Raw genomic sequence first — 23,410 nt, 5'->3', positions numbered from 1 at the left:
ACTGAACACAGCACTCAAAGCATAAACCGCAACATATGCTGGTTTTAACCCAACTCAGGTTTGAGTATAGGTTTGACATTTAGAAGAAAAGGTCTTAAGATCCTATATCACCCGTACAGCCTGCACTGAACATATCTATTATTGTTCTTTATAGCGGATTTCAATTGCTAAAATTTTTAACTACCTTACCAAAAAAAATGAGTTCTTTTTAGTTCTTTAGTAGCTCAAGACGCTAGCCAACTAGTAATCCATGAGTCTGGTTTGTTTTTACTTTTGCAAGCCTATTCAACAATCATTCTAACAATATTAATACTCAAAAACTGTTACCCATTTTAAAAAATACTATGTAATGCTACGTCTTTGACATAGTGATAGATGGATAGAGAGGCAGATAAATAGATTCCACTGTATTGGAATCCTTTTCTTTCTTTTTGCTGATTTTCTAATAATGTAGATTTAAATGCACCGTTCTGTTACCTGCTCACAGATGGCCCCGGTCATGGTGACAGGGAAAGGTCTGACGTTGCCGCGACCCAGGTTCTCCCTCTTGCGCTGGTTACTGAAGAGCTTCAACTCCCGCTTCTCCTCGTCATCCAGACTGTTGCAGTAGCGCAACTACAAACACACACGTAAAACTGTTGACACAGGTCTGATGCTTTTGTTAAAATTTGGTGGAAAATGCATGGCTAGGTTACAGGTTGGCAGGGTGATGCAACTGATAGAATGTAAATGTTTTTCAAGGTATTTCTGAGCTTTAAAACTTAATGCAAAATAGATACGTTCAGGCAAAACAATACAATTTCCATGGTGGCAGACAACCCATGAAATATATGACGAGAAAAATCATGTTTAATCAGAAATCAATATTCTTTTGACCCAACCTGAATGCTGTGGAGTCACAAAAATGATCATAAGTTACAGATTTGTTTAGTAGCATAGCTCACTGATGATGGATATGTATGTATTTGCTATTTTAACCGTAGCATAATTTAACGTTACACTTTATTCAACTTAAACTTTTTGTCAGAATGCAAAGATTTACACATTGTTTAAACATTATTTATTGCTGCTAATTGTTGAAAATGATACACCAGATAGTATAGCAAACTCCTTTTTACAAAAACTCTTCCCAGGTCTGGTATCCTCTCCTCTTATCTGTGCTGCCCTGAAGGTCTGTCTGTCTGGATGGTAGATAGGTTTGAAATGGATGGGGGCGGGGCAGTCTGGGGGCTCACCTCATTGTCGTGGGGGGGTAACTGATGGAGCAGCTGTTTGATGCGGTATTTCTCTCCTGGGCTGTTCACATAGGGCACCTTGTCCTCGGGCAGGGAGCTGTAGTACTGGTGGACCTGTGGGGAGATGGATGGATTAGGGAGGATTAGGGTCTGTAACAGGCTGCCAACCACTTGAACAGAGACTAACCTGAAGCCAAAACCTAAAAAAAAATGGAAAGTTTGGAAAATAAATATTGTTTTGTATAATTTTTGAATATGTCTGTATTGCAATAACAGCAGAATCATAACATAACTCAGGAAACGCATGAACATTGCCCCCTAAATGAAAGAAGATAAAATGCTTTTCCCTAGTATTCAGTAAACAGATCAACATTTTGCAGATTATTATTTTACATTATGTTAATTGTAAACTGCTAAATTGATCTAAAACGGCTTAATAAAAGAAATGGGACCACTGACTTCCCGCAAAAATGCTAAATTGATAAGCCCTGTGTCTTTATAGTGGCATTTCACCTTAGCAGATGTTGGTTTTGTTGTCATTGCAAAAAAATGAACAATTTTGAACCCTTCATGTATGACTCAGAGCCTGAATATTAAAAAGTATAAAAGTATAGGGATGTGGGTGGGGATATGACATTTTCTGACCACTTGAGCCAAGGATTACGACAATACAGGATTACTCAAACTGCATGAATCAATTTAAATACAAATAACTTGTACTACAGTCTAAAACATAGGAAATACTCAATCAACACAGCAAAGAAACAATATAAGCTTTAAGGCTATATTAAAAGAAGCAATGACCACCTGGATGATACAGATTTGTGTCAGATATAAAATGAAAGAGATTTATGTTCCACCAAGAGAGGTCTAATGGAAACTCTCCCTCCATCTTGGCTCATTGTGGGGCCATATATTACTGACCTGTGACATACTTCCACACTCAGACAAAGGACACGTACATCAATGCATGTGTAATAATATAAAATGCATGTGGCCAGTAGGTTAATACTAATCTGACAGGCCCAATGACTGGGGAATCCTCTAGATAAGATAAAGTGACAATGTGAGTCGCATGGATTATTTATAAGTACCCGCAGAGTGATGGAAAGGACAGAGATTGGAATCATTATACATGTTGAACTGGGGCAGACTGATTTAATAAGATATAGTCAGGATTTTTTTTTTTACCTACAATTTTTAGTTTCTTTTCTTTTTTTTATAGCAGTGGCAAATCTGCTTAGAATTCTTGTGCAAATGGAAGGTTAAGAAGTAAAAAAAATAATAGCTGATGTATATATACGTATGGGTAGTGTCACAATACTCACATTTCAAAGTTGATTTTGATGCTAAGGAATAGACTCAGTACTGATTCTGATATTACTATAATCATAAAAACATTTTTTCTTTAGACATGTCATTTTCAACATTGAATAACTGTACTTTCTTTTATATAGATATGTTTCATAGTGGTCCATGGGTCTTAAAATTGGTCTGTGGTCTACGTGTCTTACACTTGTTCTCATACAGCTCAAGATCATTCTAAAGCTGCTCAGTAAAAGTTCATTTCTGTCCTGTGAATGTGACTTTTTTAGTATTGATACCTGCTCAAATGAGTGTCTAGTTTTGATAATAGTTTTAGTATTGATTTTTATCTGATTTTCCATACTTTTGACAACCCTACATCTGTGAATTACACTTTATAAAATGAAATAACCACATTCAATAACAGGAAATTAGTAGTGAAATTTGTAGATCTAATTCCGATATGTGTTATAGTGGACAACTGATGGGAGAAGAGTGTAATTTTTCAGTTCACAGCTTCTAGTGTAACAGTGAGTGGGACTGAGTGATCACTGTAGAAGAGAAGAGTCTTATTTAATGAATGGTGCAGTGGAGCCTTCAGCTGTGTCCTTGGCAGCACATACTGGGTCATGCAAACAGATTAACCCAAGCAGGTGCACAACAGTCTGGAACAGTTTTAAATAACCCAAACACAACTAATGCTAAATCCAACAGCACTCCTTTAAGATACACTCCAATACAACCTGGAGTCAAACATGGCTGCTTCAGGTTGGCACGATCAAATGCATTGTATTTCAGATCACAGTAATAGCATTTAGTGAGCTGTGCATTTTCTTGTCCTGACCAGGATCTTTGCCCTGCTTATACCTATTGACCAAATTTTAATACAGTACAGCAATATAAAGCAATTGTTTATACAGACACACTAAATCTGATTTCAAGTAAGGCCCAGGACAAGTACGGACTAAAATGATCCTACAAATGGTGTCCAAATTAAACCCAACTTTAAAGGAGAACTGTGTAAGGGGAACTGAAACCATGGAAATGTTGTTGTTTTGCCTGGAATGTTTCACAAGGGGCATACTTAACAATCTCCCTGGAGACAAGAAAACCAAACAAAGTATTTTTTGGCAGTAAACACACCTGTAATTGAATAAATGAAAGATAGACAAGTTCATACCATAGAGTGGAACATTACACGCAAAGACATAACATTTTTATGAGACGAGCAGGAAATGGACCAGAAAAGTTACACAAAGTTGCACCTTTAAGACTTCTGCACCATCAGTGGCACCTGACTGTCCCAGGGTTAGAGTCTGATAAGTGTCTTTTTGTCTGAAGGTAAGGTAACAATGCATTTTGTTTTATATAGGATGAAATAATTGACTGACTATTGCTATTTCTTAACGGCAATGAAACAGCAGAACTATAGTGGAACCAAGTATCACCAAGTATAGATTGCTGTGCCCATGATCGAAAACAAAATCAACAACTTATTCTCGCTTAGTATACCCTTAAAATCACCCAAAACTGTGATCAATTATACATCCCACTTGAACAACAAAATTCCAGTGTGGAGAAAGAGAAAGGCACACTGTCCTGTGGCCGGCTCAGTTGCAGGCAGCAGAGAGCAGCAGCTTGTGATAATAACTGTAATTGAAAACAGGCTAAACTATAGGCCGTGCTGAATCCCAAAGTGTGCTCAAAGGAGTGTTTTTAGCGGCTAAAGCAAATAGCAGCTCTACACTCCTCACAGCTGCTTTCTATTGGCGCTAATGGCCGCAGGAAAAGACAGCTCTAGACACCAGCACTTACAGTCTCTCAACAGGCCACTTGACGGTGGTTAGAGGAGGCACTGGCAAAACACCGCTCCAACAGACACACATGGTGGGAATGTGGTGTTAGTGAATGAATGAGAGATGATTTGTAATTTTTCTGATCAATCCTGTTTGCTACATCCTAATAAACTTGATGTGGATGCGTCAAACACAGACAGACACTTTTTCCACACCTCTGTAAGGATCAAACCATCACAATGACATCTGAACTTTTAGAAGAAGCCGATGATTTTATTTACTTCCTAAAGGCAATAGAAAAATACTACGTTTACCCTAGCTACAGTATATATAGAAATCAAAATCATTGTAAAATTGGGATCTGGGTCCATAAAAATTGTGTTTATTTTTTGCTATAACATATCAATACAGTCCTAATCTTATTTGTATTGGTAGCGTTGTACATAACAGAATACACAGTTCTTACAATAGCCTTCTCCTTTTCATAGAGATAATTACAGGTGAACTGCTGCATCAGAAGTTCTACCACAATCGCACAAGTCACTAATTTGGGCCTTATTTGGATGTTGGACTTATTTGAGTTAACTGTAATTTTGATCCAGATCCTCTTGAATTTCTAGGCTGAAGATTAGAGAGACATTGAGTCACATGACATTGGAATGGTAGCGTGAAAGGAATGCTTTGTTTTTATAAACTTGACCAAAAAACAGTTGGTAGAACTGTTCCACTTCTCTGTACTCTTTTGTATTATGCTGTATATTTTACAAGCTTCTGATTCCAAATGCTCCTCCTGTGTTATCACGGTTATACAAACACGAGGTGCACAAGCGGAGTGCACACTGCTGACTAGGAAGCACACAGGTAGTGTGGGACTTCCTATGCAGAAACCTAACACTACTGTTCAGATCGCAGAGATTAGCTGCATGTTTGGAATCTCTGTCTTATACTGTTCTTGTTGGCTGGGTGTCATGAGGAAGGAGCAGGGCATACAAAAAGGCCCACATCAACCGTACCCCTTGGTCAATAAAAGAACTCACGCACTGGTATTGCTTGAGTTATGAACCTGATGAACCCTAAATTGCCCTTGTGAAAGTCTCCTGTTTATAAGCTGCGGTGTATCAAGAGCCAAGGTTATCTTTGATGCTTTTCCAGTGCACCATTTATCAGGATGACCCTATGTTTCAGAGGTCTTCTCTCCAGCAGCGACAGGCTAATTGTCTTTGGGGTCGTGTGTGTGACCCAGACACACGAGAGAAATAGATTGGTCAGTCTGCCAACATGGTATTGACCAGGCTTCATGAACAGATACAGACGTACAACTGTCTATAAAGGTGATGTTGAGAATATATTTTGTGTATCCCACAAGACCCTTCAATTGACATTTATAATAAAATAATATAGTTATAATAAAATTCTTTTGTATTGTTCTGTAATGTTATTCTCTTTTAGCAGGTGAACACAATAGTACTTTGACCTTTTAACATTTAAAGTTCACTTTGATGATGTAATTATTGCTCTGATGCTAGAAAATCATAATCATTACAGGAAAAAACAAATAAAAAAATTTCAGTTACACAGACAGGTTTTTTCTGTTTTTTTTTGTAGAGCGATATATACTTTAAGCACTGCCTGCTGAAGTCTAGCAACTTGTACGTAAAAAGGAGAAGATTTAACAAGACAATAACAGACCCTGTGTATGCCTAAATAATAAGAAAATAGACAAGTTATGAGTTACCTTTGTTAGTCAATGCAATGAAATATTTAGACCTTGAGGCATGGTGTGCTGCACAGCTACAGTAAACATGGCTACAGTCACAAAGCAGTGTGCATGTAACAAAAACTACAAACATAACAATGGAGATCACTGTGATTGTAACGTGAACTCAAGTAGGGCCATTGTCATTGGATACATTTGTAAGAGGCTTGGCTGGGCAGGAAAACTCTATTCTCACAACTACTTTCCAAACACACAGGAGTGGGTACAGCTAGATTAGAGTTTTAACAAAATTGTAGTTTTCTTGTTTGTTGAGTTTACCACTACGGTAATTGATATTTAGAGGGGACCTATTATGTAAGATCTACTTTTATAAGCTTGTAGTCAATGTTATAGTGGTGTTCCATCATCATTAGCTTACACAAAGTTGTATTTCAACTGATTCATGCATATTTGAGTAATCCTGTATTGTCATGCATTTGAGTCTTGAGTAAAAAGTGTGTGGCATCAAGTCAGTATCAAGTATCAAGCTTTTTTCTTTGGTATTTGAAATTTTTGTTTCGTTTTGTGGCAACTGCTATATTTTATCATAATTTATATTCTACTGTTATTATTCATTGCAAATTTCATCCACTGACATTGACAATAAAACTTTTCCTAATTTTGATATGGCACAATGTTGTTGGCACAATGTTTGGAGTTACATTGAATGACTAATCCCTTAAACTCAAAGCAATAATAGAAGGTTTGTACATTTCTGAAGGTAAACCGTGTGTGCAGTGCTGAACAGAGGGACAAGCCTGTACCTGCTCAGGTTTGAGTCCCGGTGGGACCCAGGCGTACTCCTCCAGGGCACACCCCGAGTCATCGTCCGAGGTGGAGTTCCTCTGGAAGTCGTACATGAGCTTTGTGACCGTCTTCTCCATCTCCACAGGCATGGTGGTCACTGCATGGTCCTCACAGCGACACTTACAGTGCATGCAGATCTTCCTGAAGACACAATGAAGACAGAGGAAAGTCAGATTAATCAAAGCATTTATGAAGTATATGAAGTTATACTGGAAGAAACATGATCTTCTACTGTATGTGACTTTCTGGAACAACACTTCCAAGGAAAACGAGCAGGTGGAAGCTTTCTGCGGGTCAAGTAAGCGTCAGTTCTGTGGAGATGCAAGCCCGCTCACAAGTTAGACTGTTCAGTAAAAGCAACCAAAATGAAAAAAAAATATCTAATTTTTATCCAATCTTTAAGTAACATTCTAAATGAGAAAATGCATTGTCTTTTTCTTAATTTAAGAAGAAAAGGACATTTTATACTCCACTGGCAAAACCTTATTTCAGGAAAGTCATAATATGGCCAACTCAAAGCAAGATAAATACTACTTCATTCAACCTCTTATCAACTTATTATCTTTATTTTAGATTTTCATTATTTTCATTATTCAGAGAAAAAGAACCAACTAATCACACTATGCTCTCAAGGAGGATGAGGACCACAGAAAACACCAGGCTCTCTGTGGTTGATACTATGAAGCAAACACGAGGCCACAGGAGACAGATTCTGGTCCACATAAACCCATGGTCTTTCCTTCATTGGTGAAGAAAAGAGTGGTCAGGAGGTCACTGGCTCTAGCCCCTGCAGACCCTGGGGCAGACGGAGCACACACAAATCCCATTAGGCTGCAGACAGAAGCCAGACCTGTCTGACACACTCACACAAGCTCAGGACACTTTGGACACTACAGAGAGGGAGAGACAGAGAAAGAGAGGGACAGAGGGAGGAAAACAGAGGAAGAGAGGGAGGGAAAGAGACAAAGGGAGAGAGAGAGACAGACAGAGGGAGAGAGGAAGAGAAACAGACGGAAGGACAGCAGACAGAGGGAGAGAGAGAGAGAGAGAGAGAGAGAGAGAGAGAGAGAGAAAGAGAGGGAGGGAGGGAGGCCTGGGACCTGTCAATGACAAGAGCCCCATATGGAGAGTTGGCCTTACCTCACCTTGAGTTTGATTCAAGTATGCAATGCTACAGAACAGAGCTTCCCAAAGTTTTTCTAGTGGTGTACCCCCTGAGAGTTTGACGACTTGTTGCTTACCCCGCACTGCGACACACTTGAAGATAAAGTCTGTTGACTCTGAGCACATATTATATAATAGTTGGAATATCTGTAATTATATCAAAACATGTGCATCACTTTTAAAGCTTTTGGACAGGACTAGCAGATCCAAATAATACAAATATTATCAAATTAAGACAAGAAGCCCAGTCTTGCCACTCCTAACATGCAAAATGTATGTAGTAGGCATAGAGTTTCACAAAGGCACATCAGGGGAGCGCAGACCTTCACCAATATGGAGGTCTTGAACATTAGTTCTACTCCCTGCACTCTGTTAATTGGAGCTCGCGCCTTTCTTCCATTGCACCATGAAGTTATTGAAATATGAGATAATAATAATTTTGAATATAAAATTATTATTATCTGAAAAAATAAAACATAAACTACATTTGTTATGCATTATAAACACAGAGCAGTATGTGTTAAGTGCCCTTAAACACAAGAGCAAAGACTTCTGTGCTGAATGTAAGGACTCAAACAATCCACATGATCAGAGTGTAATCAGGTGCACTTGGCTTGAAGGGCAAAAAGAGCCAAAGTCCGAGCGAGGGTCGCAGCTTGCCCCACGGAGCAGCAGCTTTTCTGCTTCGAGGTTTCACGTGTGTGCCCCCACATCAGGCCTCAGCACAAACTTGTCTGCCTCACACGCTCTGCCTCCCCTGGCTCCCTCAGAGCGTATATCTCCAGGGGGAAAACACCGCATCCTTCAGCATACAGCTGTGTTTGTTGAGTTTACTGAACTATGCTTTATTTGTTACAAATAAAACTGGACTGCACGTGCAGCAGATTGTTTCATGTTGGAAAATAACACTTGGATTTAGACGACTGCCAAGGAACGCATAGATTTGGATGACAGATCCAAACTGTTGGGGAATATTTCCAAGTTTAGGAACACAGGGTAAAAAAATACAAACAATATCAACATAAGTAGGGACATAGTGTAATATGGCCACCTCCTGCTGTGTGCCACACAGTAGATCCAGCCCCACATGTCCATTTTCTGTTTTTCCAAAAATCTTCTCACGTACTCCCTGTGCGTAGTGCACATGGCACAGATTGGGAACCACTGCTATAGAACTTCGAGCAGGAGAGTTTTACATCTAACAGTGATTATTGTAAAAAAAGAGGACCACAATTTACAATTTTGGAAAGAAATCTAAGTGGAATTCAGTTCACGGTGCACTTTTAAACATGTCCATAGGGCATTAACATTTGGCAAAATATTCAGACATGATCTGATAAAACAGTAGAATCCCATGCATTTCAGAAGGTTTGTAAAAATATCTTTCGTAAAAAGGTACTGTTTGCCTTTAACTCTTGTCTTACCTTAATAATTATGCCCTTTGTGATTTGATTGTGATATCAAGTTGATTGTTATAATGTCCAGGTCAACATTGTTATAAGTATTGTAAACTATTATTGTAAGTTATACTAAGTATTGTACTGAAAATACTTTGTACTTCTGGCACAAAGGTTTGGTCAAGTTGAGTGTAAAGGTACACATGCATTTCACTTGCAGATGAGGCACATAAAATAATTCGAGCTTAAAAATGTATATTTGATTTTAACAGAAGCCAAACAACAGTTAAAAATCTGAAAATGCTTTAATTAGCATAGACTCCAACACTGGCTTATGGCTGGACTGAAGCACCCAATCACCAGCTGAATATTCATGAACTGTCAGCATCCATCTCCACATGCACACTGCTGCAGTTTATGGAAGAGCAGGCTACTTCACAGTCCCAGCTCTCACCCCCACCATATAAATATTACATGGGAAGAGGTCAGATATTATTGACAGGGAGTTCAATGGATGTGAAAAAATGGAGTAGTGATATTGCTGAGGAGGAACATAGGCAAAAAATGGCCAAGTAAGAGGCAATATAACAGCTCCAAATGCCATCTTTAACAGCATGGATGATTTAAAAGTCATCAGTCATTTGTAGGCCGGGAGAGTTATGTAGGCTCGGATAAAATATCTTTCCTTCTGCAGAAAACATTTCACACTACATTTCAGACGCAATCAGTGCTGCTTGTGATTTTTAAACTTTTTTTTCTCTTTTTCCTGAATTATGTACTCTGTGTGACTTAGTATGCATGTGAGTAGACCTGAGCAGCCAACATAGTAACAGTAAAGGTAAGAGTAATGGTTTCAGAATTTGCCTAGTGATAAACATATGTCAAGAATAGCCAATCTGCAAAATATGTTTTTTTGCTTTAGTAGTAACTGTCCCTTCAAATAAAGACTAAAGGAGACTATGTATAAAGACATACGCCCATAAAAACACACCAGATTACAGCTAAACAGCTAGTTCCGATCTGCAGTCCTTGTTTTGCAGAAATAAATTATACAATTCACTTACACCTAATAAACTATTTCTTATTGTACATGTGGCAAATAAAAATACAGCAATATAACTAGAATGATTTCATAAAACAAGCGATTTAACACATGTAGGCCTTCTCCACACATTCCTCCAAACCACCACACATGCTTGGTGCTTCCCAGCCTTAATCCTCTTCAGATCAATGTGATTTCAATTAGGAGAGATTTAGGAACTCCAGTAACCCAAGTTAACTCCGCCAATGACACCTCATAAATGACATAAAAAAGTGCTGCTTTCACCTCGGATTCTTGCTTTCAGTCCTTGGGGGGTTGTAAATGCTGCGTCCTCATTGGTCAGTTCCAGTGGTGAGGTTGTTTGAAACCTGGGGGGTAGTTACTTTCTTATCTCCGCGATGTCAGCGGGCAATCATTCACTGTATCAGGTTAATTATCATTGGCTAGTCCTGTGTGCAAGCGCTGTATCCAAGGAAACAGCATCTTTAATAACTAACTCGTATGCTTTAAGTTGTTTTAGGTCAACAATGAGAGTATTAAATCTTATCATGTAGAGATTGTAATCAGGGTGCAAAAGTAGCTAAAAATGCAAACTGTGACTTTTCTAATGGAGGGTCTGTGACAGCTTCTTGTTTCCATAGAGAGGTTATTGCTTTGCCTACAATGTTCCACAGTATTAAACATTATCTGTCTCCATGGAAATAAGCCAGTGCACCACCAGGACAAGTTACAGGTTTGATTAATGGAGAGGCAAGCCCACTCATAGTATGAATGTATGCTATTCAAGCCATTTTCAACAATAAAAGCATGTGTGATGAAATAACGTTAAAGTGCTTGTGTCAAACTTTCCAAGCGAAGCAATAACATCTCATTGGAGAAAAACAGGTGGCAAATACTTCACCAGAAAAGTTACATAGTGCACCATTTAAGTATCAAATGCACAGAACATTTCAGCCCTTTTTTCCCATACTTATTTCTAAGCGAAGTAACTGACAAAGGTGAGCAGACATTTGAGGGAACATAATGTATTGTCATGTGTTACGTTAGTTACATGTTGTTTTCTCATTCAAGACATACCAGGGGTTGTGTTCATTCCTTTCCTGCTTATTTATATGTCTTGGAGGTGTACTTTTTACAAGGCTCAGGCCCCACCAAGGTATTCCATGAGCAAGCAATTAGCAACCAAATGCAATAAGTTCTGGGGACATGCAAAGAGGACACATCTGTCAGATCAAATAACAGTCCACCCAAGTAATGCACTAACCAATTAAAGAAATAAATACTCTTCATAAACTGCACTTTCTGTTTCTGTCTTCCACATATAAAGTCTGCAGTGGGAGAGAAGGTGCAGGCCATACATAAAAATACATACATAGATATTTGTGCAACATATAACTGGGGCACTTTCCATCTGCAGCCATCCTATACTCAAGTCGGGATCACATTACTTATTCATACAGAGTTTGACTTGTTCCATAAAGTACTGGTGCGTGGACTGTTTTGGTCACGAATGAGTGCTTACTGCCTATGTATTTTGATAAACTGCTAGTGGTAACAACAAACCCAAGATGACAGATTTTAAATCCAATGGGGGTTGTTAAAATATTAGAACTTGACTTCTTAACTTGGCGGACAACAGTGACACCAGAACTGGCAGCTGAAGAAATCTCATCATTGTGCATTCATGCGCTAATCCACGGACACAGCGCAAAGTCCCCCAAGTTAACGGATCAATTAGTTTATAGGAAGTGCAAATCTGAGCTGAAAACAACTGTCCCCAAGCATCGACTTTCCGAAAAGGTTAGTTGGCATCAGTAATGACGTAACAGAGTAACAGCCTCAACTCATTTGTTACAAGATAATCTTAAATTATATGAAACGCACATATAGTCTATCAATAATAAGCCTATATAACCAAGAGAGACCATTTAAGCATGGTGACATGTACTGGAGTGCCATTATTCCATAACGCAGCTTTGTGCTTGGATGGCGCAGCAGAGCACCTCGCTCCAGGGGGTGGGTGGGGGTTGACGCAGCAGACCACGTCCACACTGGGACATCTACAACCATAAACCACACCGTAGTGCTACATCCAAACAGACGGGTTAAATATGGCCCCAGACGACCTATTTACGCGTCTATGAGGTCAGAAGTGCCAAGAGTGGCACCGACCCAGTAACTTCTAACCAGGCTCCAACTTTTCTATTCCAGTACATTGAGTTGATGCGTTATTGTTATTCTAGACTCTAAAAAAATGATGCTTTTAGTGCTGAGCTAAAATAAAGTACCCTACTGCCAAAACACACCAAAGCGATAGTTATCCAGGTCTTACCTTCTTATAAATTGTGGAGAGGAGCCATAGTCCTGACCACTGCGTAGGATATGCTGTCGATGGCTTTAATGAAAGTCCTCTTCATTGTAGTGTTTGCTTGTTAAACTTTAAAGCGCACAGCTTTCCCTAGAACGCTGCTACAGAACAGAGACCGTACTCCTGTATAATATAGCCCCTCCGTTAAAATGTATTTTAAACAACACTCTGCAAATACTCCGGAGTTCTGCAAAAGGGGAGAAAGCGCAGACGAGCGGTCAACCAAAAGCTCGATAAAAAAAAGTCCACTTTGCCAAAAGTCCCAGTTCCAAAGACGCAAAACTAATCCGTAGTAATTTCAAATCCCGCCGAAACAATACTCCCTTGAGCGATGAAGGAAAAGGTAAAGTAAATCCGTAAAGTCTCGAGTGCGCAAAAATAGAAGAGACGACAGGAGACTGCGCTCGCTGCTCAGAGCCACTGAACAGCACTAACTACCCACATCCAAGCGCACTGCCATCAACGTGACACTTCCGCTGTGCACCTTCGTAATAAAAGAACAAGCTCTTTGGCACAGATAAGCAACTGAGGGCAGTGAAAGCACCCACAGAACAGTTCTTCTTACGCGCACTTACATAGACTCCATAAGCGAGCTACCCAAATCCTGACGCCATCCCCCGCTTTTGTGCGTAAAACTGCTTATACTGCATCCAAGAGAACTTTATCCTTTACTCTGAAGATCTCTATCCTCACTACCTGCTTCTCTCTCTCTCTCTCTCTCTCTCTCTCTCTCTCTCTCTCTCTTTCTCTCCCTCTCTTTTTCTCTCTCTCCCTCTCGCTGCCTCTCATTCTTCGTGCTCTGCCAAATATTCACAACGATGTCAGCGTCCCAGCACAGGGGTAATTAGTGGCATAGATAACTGGTGTCCCGTCAGCATTTGCATGTGAATAGGACCACTTCCCTGAATCAACTGACCCGGGGCAGGGAAAGAGATAGAGGGGGGGGTAGAGAAAGGGTGTAGCTTCTGGCCCACACAAGGAAACGGCGGGCTTAAGCTCATGTAAACAAAACGATGTTGTTTAACATGAGAAACAGACATTTGTGGGTGAAAGGACAAAAGTCTTACTGACAAATAAATCCCTGAATCCAACATGTATAGACAATTTAGAATCATTTTATTAGTCCAAAGCTAAAAAGAAAAGCTTTGGAGTGGTCTACATCCTGCCTAGTCATCAAATTAGGCTACACCAGAGAAAAACAAAAATGAAGCTATCTCACAAAGAACCACGAGAAGTGATCTCATCCTATGAAATCCCACCTAATCCTGACTAAAATCCTATCTAATGCTTGTACTTTTCTCATGCTTGGGTAATGCAGTGGAAGTCGTAACCGCATTCCCCGACCAAACTTTATTTGCTAATTAAAGAGAGAAGAGAATAATATAGCCAACTAAGAATCAAGCAAAAATGTGTGTTAAATACATTTCATTACTTTAAGTTTTGTGATGGACTTGAGAAAAACACTGATCCACTAAGCAACCTTGTTTGCAAAACCTTTTGAACATTTGTTGCAGTAGCCTAGTTATAAGTGTATGCAACTCTACTTGAGTAGTATTACTTACAAGTAAATATACTGAGATTTCTTGCCACCTACAAGTAACCTCCTGCTTCAAAGAAACTTTATTTTTCAATTTGTCAATTAAATAAATGCTTAGCTACTTCAGTTTCCTACTTTTTTTACTCAACAAATACTTTGAATAAAGACATTTTGAAAAGGCAATATTTTTAAAATAAAAATTCCATCTGAAGTGATAATGTTCTGTATGACAGATGCACACCTAATGCATTACAATATTAAAGTACCATTTACATTTTATAGTGCATTTATGAATAGCTATAGGAGTTATAATGATAATGATCTCATGTACAATGAATAATGTGGGCATGTTATCAGCCAAGAGGCTGTATAGTGCAGCTTGAGGGACATACCTCGGATAGCAGTGCTGTGTACAGTATAGACTTATGGCATACTCTGAAGTCCTCTGCATGGTAATTTTAACCCATGACTTAAACAGGTTTCCTCCCTTTCAAAGCATGCAAAGTAAATGAAGATTTTTGTCTCTATCAGGACTTAAGATGAGTGATATTGTAAATGCACGTTCCCTTGGGCTAAGGGTCTATCTAAACTATGCAAACAGACTGCAGTGCCTCAAAGGCTCTTATTCTGCATGAGTGTTTTACAGAGGAAGGAAATGATTTATATACAGTGTCTGATATGGTAAGAAAAACACCTGGATTATTGGTTTATCCCAATTTTAAATGTAGCCAGGATCCGAACATGGTCTCTCAATCGCTGCTTCTCATCTGCTTTTTTAGGAACTGCAGTCCTGCTTCTTTCATGTGGCAAATGCCGATGGCTATCACTCTAGAGTCAACACAAGGGGCAGCTGGGCTCGACCAACAGCTGATCTCAGACATGCAGGCCGAGAGAGAACTTCCCTTTACTTTTCTTACCACTGCTGTACAGCCATTTCTCAAGAATGTTTAAATAGAACTCCTTCAAGAGAACATATGGAAAATAAACTTTTATGAGCTTTTAAGCAAATTATAATGGTGTTCCATCATGCTTAACTTACTTGTAGCACTGTGCTACATTTGAGGATTGAGGGCCCTCACTTTTGTATTTAGTTGCAATTCAATGGCTCCTGCTCAAACATGTAAGGTTTTAAAATTCTTTCAACACCTAATTTCAAAATCACTGCATGTTACACTGAAATTTCACTATGAAGAGGCAGGGTTTCTTTGTTCTGAAGTGTTAAACAGGACGTCCACGGACCTGTTTCTATTATTAACCTGTTTGAGACCAATATTACAGTTAACAATGGAAAAAAATGTAAAATAATGATCTATGTTTAATCTCTCACAAATAATTTCCAGACCTGGCTGCACCTGCTCAAAAGACAGAAGCACAAAGTTCACCAGGAACCAATACTTGTGATTGGCATGACAACTTACCATATATTTCCAATCAGTTATAAATGCAAAGGCCTCAATTCAAAACCAATGAACTCAGAACTGTCCATCCCATGCCTAACCAGCTCTGCGCCTCCATCAAATCATTCCTTTATTTGCTGTAAAACCTCTCTTATGCTACATTAGTTACGCAATGGTTCACAGTGAGTGCTTAGATCCATTTACAACGAGATGAACCACCTGCCAGCCAGTGTTGGGGTCCACTGCTTTTCCTAATCACAATTACCGGCTTTGCTTACTGCTGATTGGATACTCAGATTTTCCATATTAATCTTGTGGCTTAAGTTATTTTTACAGACAAAAATATATCGTTGCGACCCACTACTCTGTCCTAATTGCCCTTGATGGTAAAAAATAACTCTAAAACAACTTGAACTTTTTGTCAGTTTTTATTTCAAGTGGATAGGCCTAGAAATTGTCAACAACCAGGTCAAAACAGCAATTGCAAAATTTAACCTATTAACCTCGTTTGTTAGACCTAGTTAGTCCTTGTTTATCTATTGTAGTTATTATGCAGTGCAGACTTTGCTATACTTGCCAGTTGAGTGAATTTCAAGCAAGAATGATTGAGCTAGTGTCTGCACGTTATACATTTAAAGTTTTAGAATCTACTCCAGTGCATCTCTTTCCTTACTGACCTCCATTTTACCCAAAGGCAGTAGACGTCAAACATAAGCTGTAGGCATGTCACGGCTATTGCACCAAAGAGATTTTCAGTGCCCGTGTCCGGCTCAGATAAGTGTCCCATTATTCAACCCATGTTCACCATTAACAGGATTAATTCTGCACGGGTGAGGGGTGAAATAGTATTTTTCCAACAGAGGGAACTGCCAAGGAATTGGGTTGGCCAGCTTGGTTTGAAATTCTAATTAGCTTGTGGGTTCGTTAGCACACAAACTCAACTCTTCAGTAGCCTGGATGGTACAGAGGTCTGTGTAAGCCATTAAGTAAAAGAAAATACAAGCATGCAGGAAAAACGGAAAAAGCAGTCCAGAGAGAGAAATTGCTTGGCTGCATAGTTTGACAAGAAGAAGGGCAGGGCAAAGAGGTGACCTTGTGGGTGGACTTCTCAAGGGTATGTAGCTGCTGTCTACCTGTCAAACCATCCATCTTCTCCGGGTGGAAAGCAGTTCCCAAACAGGACAGCTCTTCCTGCTGCTTGGTGACTGGAGATGGTAGAGCTTTTGTCAGCCCTGCATGTGCATTAACACTCAGAACTAGGTCACTTCTCCAGCAGGAAAACAGAGAAATGGGTTAGAAGGAGAAAGGTGTTGATGTTGCTGTAGATGGTTTAAAGGCAAGATGTTTTGGAAGCAGTTTGGAACATAACAATAGTCTTAAGCTTGATGAAGTTGCATTATGTAACTTTGTCCCCAAGGAGAGTTTATTTTTTTGCCTAGAATGTCCCACAGTATGACATTAAACACGCCTATCTTCATGGAGACAGGCAAGTCATGGCATCAGGCCAAGTTACAGGTCAGATCAGTGGAGAGGTTACACTGCTTATGAGTAACTGAACAAATGCAAGATAGAAGTGTGAAAAATTCCAGTCAAAGCAACATCTCCATGGAGACAAGCAGGTGGCTGACCTCTGATTTTTTGTTTTTGTAGGGATTTATTTAATTTTTTTAATGGAAATATAACTTTTTATGGATTTAATCATGTTTCAATGGCATATCCTCACCATAAACATACCTGGAGTTGTATTTTTTTGCCAGAGGTCAAAACATTAGCTCTTGGTACACAAAAAGGACTACCATCTACAAAATGTTAAAACATAATTCTTATGATGTGTTAGACAATAAAACACCAACTTAATAACAAATTTGCAGATCACTAAATGTCTACATAATAAAGTCATATTATGAACTCTTTTCTGGGACACCAATCACTTTGCATGCAGGCTCGTGCCCACAATCTCACTCAGACTGACCAGATGTTCCCCTCATCAATAATAAATATTAGCATGGCCATTAGCTGCACCACAATTGCAGGGTAGCAGCCGCACTAGTGATACTCGATCGCCTTTTATTTCCAGAGCCAAGCTGAAGTTAGACAAAAGCCAAGCGTCAGTGCAGAGGAAACACAACAAAGGTATAACACATGTTTTATATGTCGACAAGTCTCTGGAGAAGTCATTGCATTTGGCAGAAAAAAGAAAAAAAACAAGCTCACACGTGTCACATTTTTGCAGACCTAATATTATTTTGCCAAGTTGGTGGTTTGGAGCTGGTGCTCTCCAGGCTCCTTAGTAATAAGTAAACTATGCTATGTTTAAATATTTAGGTTTGCTAGTCAGGGCAGATTTAGTCCAGACAGATACTATTTTTAAGTTAAGGAACACTTTATTGTCCCTTAGGGAAATTTGTCTTCTGCATTTGACCCATCCTTCAATGCCATCTCTTCAGGAGCAGTAAGCACTGCAGAGAAGAGCTCGGGGACCCATCTCCATGATCTTAACATAGCTGGAGAATTTTACTTATGGTGCATGTTTTGGGTTAATGGGGGAGACTGGAGCACCCAGAGGAAACTCACCCAGACATGGGAAGAAGATGCAAACTCCACACAGAAAGGTCACTAGATCCTTTTTACTGGGGCATGTGCCCGAGTATAAATTGGCTGTGCCCCAGTATGGAAAGACGCAGCCCGTGCTCTGTGCAGGAGACAAGTAGCAAGAGTGCAACAACAAGAGGAGCACCCTGCTCTTGCCCACAAAACTATACTACACATAGGTAGACTAAACCCATGTGGTTTTCTAGGTTACATTTTCATAGTTCACACTACACCAGGTCAGCTCAGGTCCAGGCTTTAGTCTCAATCTCTCCTTAAAGGTTCTGTGCTGTTTCTTGAGAGTTTGTTTGCCTTTCCAAACGTGTCCTAATAACGGTGATCCGAGCATCACTGTATGACCTATGGTTCTGCACAAGAGAGGAGCTGGGGACACCGCTGGGGTAACCCGTGTGCTGTGTAACGTAGTTGCACCTTACCTGCATATAGCGAGTGATCAAATGCAGTAAGAACAGTAGGAGGCTTTTTATTTTTTGAAAATCCACCATATTCATGTAGTTAGAAGCATAAACAATTATGATAGAATATGTGTGTGTAGACTCAATAGTGTTAGGTACCACAGTGAAGTGTGACATGTTTCACATTTTCACTATATTCCAGTTGGATTAAAAGCAACTTGAAACGTGAGGCCAGGTGTCCTATAAGCTATGTTAGAGCCTTTAGTGATTTCTGAACTCTGGAGGTCTGTCCAGAGCGATATGAGGCTGCAGCTCACTGTGTGCCCTCAGAGCGCTGGAGAGCAGGGGTGGAGCAGAGAGAGGCAGGTGGGGGCTGGGGCTCCACAGAGAATCACTGACTCAAGAGTTAGACACAAATGAACAGTAGCATGTGGAAAACACGTGAATTTGCCTTTACTTGTACTATAATACAGACCCCGCTGTCTGAAAGAGGTGTACAATATGAGACTTAAGAAAAAATACATATGTACAATACAAAGGGGCCTGTGCCCCAGTATAGCTGTAGGTCTAGTGATGTCCTGGGTGGAACAATATATTTTGGGCTTCAATATTGCAGTAATGGGGAGATTTTTTTTGTAATGCAATAGTAATACTAAGATTTGAATTAGGGGTGGGCGATATGGTGATCTCATCCATGTAACGATCTGATACTTTGGTAAAATTGGCATGTTGCAATTCCCTGCTTTTCTGTTTAATACTGCTCTGTGGTCAAAGACAGACACAAAGAGATTTGTAGCGGGTTCAGAGCACACACAGATTCGTGCAGATAAAGGCACAATGAGGAAGGTTTCTGCCAAATAAATACATTGGATTAAGAGAGCAGCTGCTAAAATGCCATTACAAAGCAGCAAACAGGTATTTGAAGCTGCTGCTGCCTCTGGAGTCCTGCAAACATCAAGGTGTAGGATCCTTCAAAGAATTGCAGTTATGCATAAACCTTCTATTCGGCCACCTCAATGCTCACAAGCAGAAGTAGGCTCAGAAATACATGAAAACTAATTTTCAAACAGTCTTGTTCACTGGTGAGTGCCGTGCAACCCTGGATGGCCCAGGAGTGGTGGATGGCTGGTGGACGGCCACCATGTCCCAGCAAGGCTGCGACATCAGCAAGGAAGTGGCGGAGTCATGTTTTCGGTTGGAATCATGAGGAGAGCTGGTTGGCCCTTTTAGGGTCCCCGAAGGTGTGAAAATGACCTCTGCAAAGTATGTGGAGTTTCTGACTGACCACATTCTTCCATGGTACAAAAAGAAGAACCGTGCTTTCCATAGCAAAATCATCTTCATGCAGGACAATGGACCATCTCATGCTGCTATGGGCATAAAAGAAGAGAAACTCTTGGTGTCGCCCCCATCCTCCCCTGACCTCAACCCTATTGAGAACCTTTGGAGCATCCTCAAGCGAAAGATTTATGAGGGCAGGAGGCAGTTCACATTGAAACAGCAGCTCTGGGAGGCTAATCTCACATTCTGCAAAGAAATTCAAACAGAAATGCTCCACAAACTCACAAGTTCAATGAATGCAGAAATTGTGAAGCTCCAATCAAATAAGGGCTCCTATGTTAAAATGTAACTTGATCTGTTAAGATGTTTTGATTGAAATAGCGTTTTTATTTCAGTAATAATGTAGTAGTAACAATGCTTCTAATTGAAAATGACCATTTTTAGTTCTTTACAATAATAACATGGTTTGAAACTCTGTTGTGCATAATAATTTGGAACAGTGCATTTTAAGTTTTTATTCTTGAAAAAATACTGTTATCATAGGGAGATTTGTTCTTGAAAATTATAACTGTCATTGACATTGAAAATTTTGCTAAATCAGAGAAAAATATAAGAGAAAAATATCATTTGCATAATAATTTGGAACATAGTGTATTGGTCAGCTTCTGTCATAGTTTTATTGAGCGGCAGGTGGATATATTCACAATGAAGAGTAAACTTTCAGAAAAAGCAGATAGCTTCAGTTACCTACTATTATTGTATAGTTTAAAAATGGTTTAGTGGGATTATTTTACTTCATGGTTATTGTGTCTGCGCCATTAATTAGTTTCAATATAAATTTTTATCATGATATTTTCTGTATTGTGCATCAAAATTTGCTATCATGACAGGCCTAAGTGCAATACTAAACACACTGTTTCCGTACTACTCACGACTAGGTCTGGGTACAGTTTTTTTTTTTTTATACCAGAACTTTAACGATGCCTACATTTTGATACCAGTTCCTGGATGGTTCTTTATTCGGTTTCAGTGGATTTATTATTACGTGTTTTGATATTTGACACTGTAAAGGCACTGGAGACTTAATGTGTTTTCAAATGGATACACTGAAACTCTGCACGCTTTCTTCAGCTAGTCTGTTTTACGGGTAAGATGATACACTGTGCTTTGCTTGGACACATGTAGGACTATGTTTAAATGCGAGTGCAGTTTGTGCCATTCATTTGTGCAGAGTACAGTCGTGATGTGCGAGCACCTGCTCTGCTGTTAAATCAGTGCAGTGTATTTATTGGCTAAAGGGTGCTGGCATTTAAAGCAAAGGAACCAAAACTTGGCAACAAACAGGCAGTGTTTTTTTCAGTACCAGTACTTAACCGAACCTTTACAGTTGGTTCCTTCTTAGAACCGAGTTTCAGTGCCCAGCCCTACCCATGACTAAACCAACTGCATTAATGAACCCAATAACCTCCAGTATATACTTCTGACTTAGTCATCATAATTAAGTAGACTTTTTTTTCCCATTGCATTAGTGTCACACAAGTAGCAACAAGGCAGTGCCAATAGGAGTGTATTAAGTTGAAATATTATGAGGGACACAAAAAGAAACATGCAGTACATACAAGGTAAACAACAGGCCAAATAAGATAGATTTCTTGATCTTCTTGTCATTCATCATGTGGGGTATGTGATGTGGGATACTTAAAAATTAACTATAACTTTTCACTTACAGGGTCCACAATTAACTTGTCTTCATGGAGATATTGTGCTGCTTGGAATGCTCCATTGTATGATATTAAACATACCTATTTCCATAGAAAAAGCATATTTTACAATGAAAAATGTATGTGTAATCCCTCAGTCATTCAGATTCCACAGCAAAAGAAAATAAAATTCTGTTAACTGGACAAAAGTTTTAGTGTCCCATCAGTAACCTGAGCAGAACTAAAGAAGCTGCTTGGATGAGCAGTGAAATGTCATCACTCTAAAATATTTGTCCAGCTGACAGATTTGAATTTTCTTTTGCAATAAAAGCTTTAGTTACATTTATTTGGATGCACTTGATACCATGGCGGCAAACAGGTGCCACCCCCTACACTAGAAAGCATCTTTTTTTCTGGAATTAATATTACATACAAAAATGATGTCATGAGACCAAAAAAGAAATGAAAAAAACTAAAAACAATATGGCAGTTCTGGAACAAGCTGACACAGAGCTGTACACAGTCAACCATTTCTTCACAATAGGCTGTTAACAGTTACACAGCTTTGGACAGAGGGAGGAGGGGAGCAAAGAGAGAATCTAAATATTGGACAAACAATCTTTTTTTAGTAGGTCTGACCACTATGACAACTTGAAGTACAGTACTAAATTAGTTTAGTAAAGTTAATGATCAAGAATTATTTGCACAGTATTTTCAAAGAGAGAGTGTGCACAGAGGGTACAGAGCTCCCATAAACCAAACCAAGTGCTAGATCTTTTGTCAGTAATTCATTCTGCACTCGCCCTCCTCTCATCCATGCTCTGTTTAAAGCATGGCCCATTAGAGAGAAGTGAGAGGAGCTGCCTGCTGTGTACACCAGACCTATGGCTGCTTAGGGCCCTGTTTATTTGAACTGTGCACCTCCGTGTGAGCCGTGTGTGCGGAGACAACCTCAATGCTGTGTGTTTGTGTGAAAACCAGGAAAGAGGAAAGGCCAAAGGGGGAGGGGAGACATGTACACAAAACCCAGTGTCTATGCCTGCCTATGTTCCTGAACAGACTCCTCAGTGCATACAAGTCTGGATACAAATATTAAAATCAACTATATTTAATCCTCTCTATATGGTTGAACTATATGGCGCTTGTGTTTATTATTAGATGCAATTTTGATCAAGAATTCTTAAGCAGAGTCTAATATAAAAAAAAATCTTCCAGCTAAGGTAGGTCTGACCAGGCCTAGCTCAAAATCTCGGGATGGGTCCCCAGGTGCTGGACTGCAGACGGACGAGGGATGGGTCAAATGAAGAGGATGTCAAAATCTGTGGAGAGGCAAGCTCACTCACAATAAGAATGCATGTTTCAGCAATAAAACATCTGTAACACATCTGTAATTGAATAAATGCAAAACAGATACCTTATTTTCTTCACAGAGATACATTTACTGGCTCACAAATATTGGACTACCAGGATTTTAATCTAGCCAACACTTCACTATAGGTACTGCTCTGTATGCAATTGTACAGATTATTGTGTGAAAAGGATAGAATCAAATATGGTGGAAGGTTAAATCTGAAATGCATACACCAGCCGGGGAACAGTAAGGTTAGTGTGTGTTGGTCA

General features: G+C 39.5%; 1 protein-coding gene across 2 annotated transcripts in view; it reads right to left on the bottom strand.

Moving 5' to 3' along the window:
• The window catches only part of prickle2b (prickle homolog 2b), a 75,644-nt gene that overhangs the window by 5,580 nt on the left and 46,654 nt on the right, over positions 1 to 23,410 (bottom strand). Inside the window, exons 1-4 of one of the 2 annotated variants that reach the window (XM_033966532.2) lie at positions 12,835 to 13,251; positions 6,857 to 7,040; positions 1,236 to 1,349; positions 478 to 615 (exon numbers count right to left, since the gene is read on the bottom strand). In XM_033966532.2, the coding sequence (XP_033822423.1) occupies positions 478 to 615; positions 1,236 to 1,349; positions 6,857 to 7,030 (426 nt within the window). In that variant the 5' untranslated portion in view covers positions 7,031 to 7,040; positions 12,835 to 13,251. Of the gene's footprint in view, positions 1 to 477; positions 616 to 1,235; positions 1,350 to 6,856; positions 7,041 to 12,834; positions 13,252 to 23,410 lie in introns of those variants that run through there. The other variant, XM_033966533.2, reaches the window with a different exon arrangement.

The sequence above is a fragment of the Periophthalmus magnuspinnatus genome, chromosome 5 (assembly GCF_009829125.3).
Source record: "Periophthalmus magnuspinnatus isolate fPerMag1 chromosome 5, fPerMag1.2.pri, whole genome shotgun sequence".
Taxonomy (NCBI): Eukaryota; Metazoa; Chordata; class Actinopteri; order Gobiiformes; family Gobiidae; genus Periophthalmus; species Periophthalmus magnuspinnatus.
This window is presented reverse-complemented; position numbering and strand designations above follow the sequence as displayed.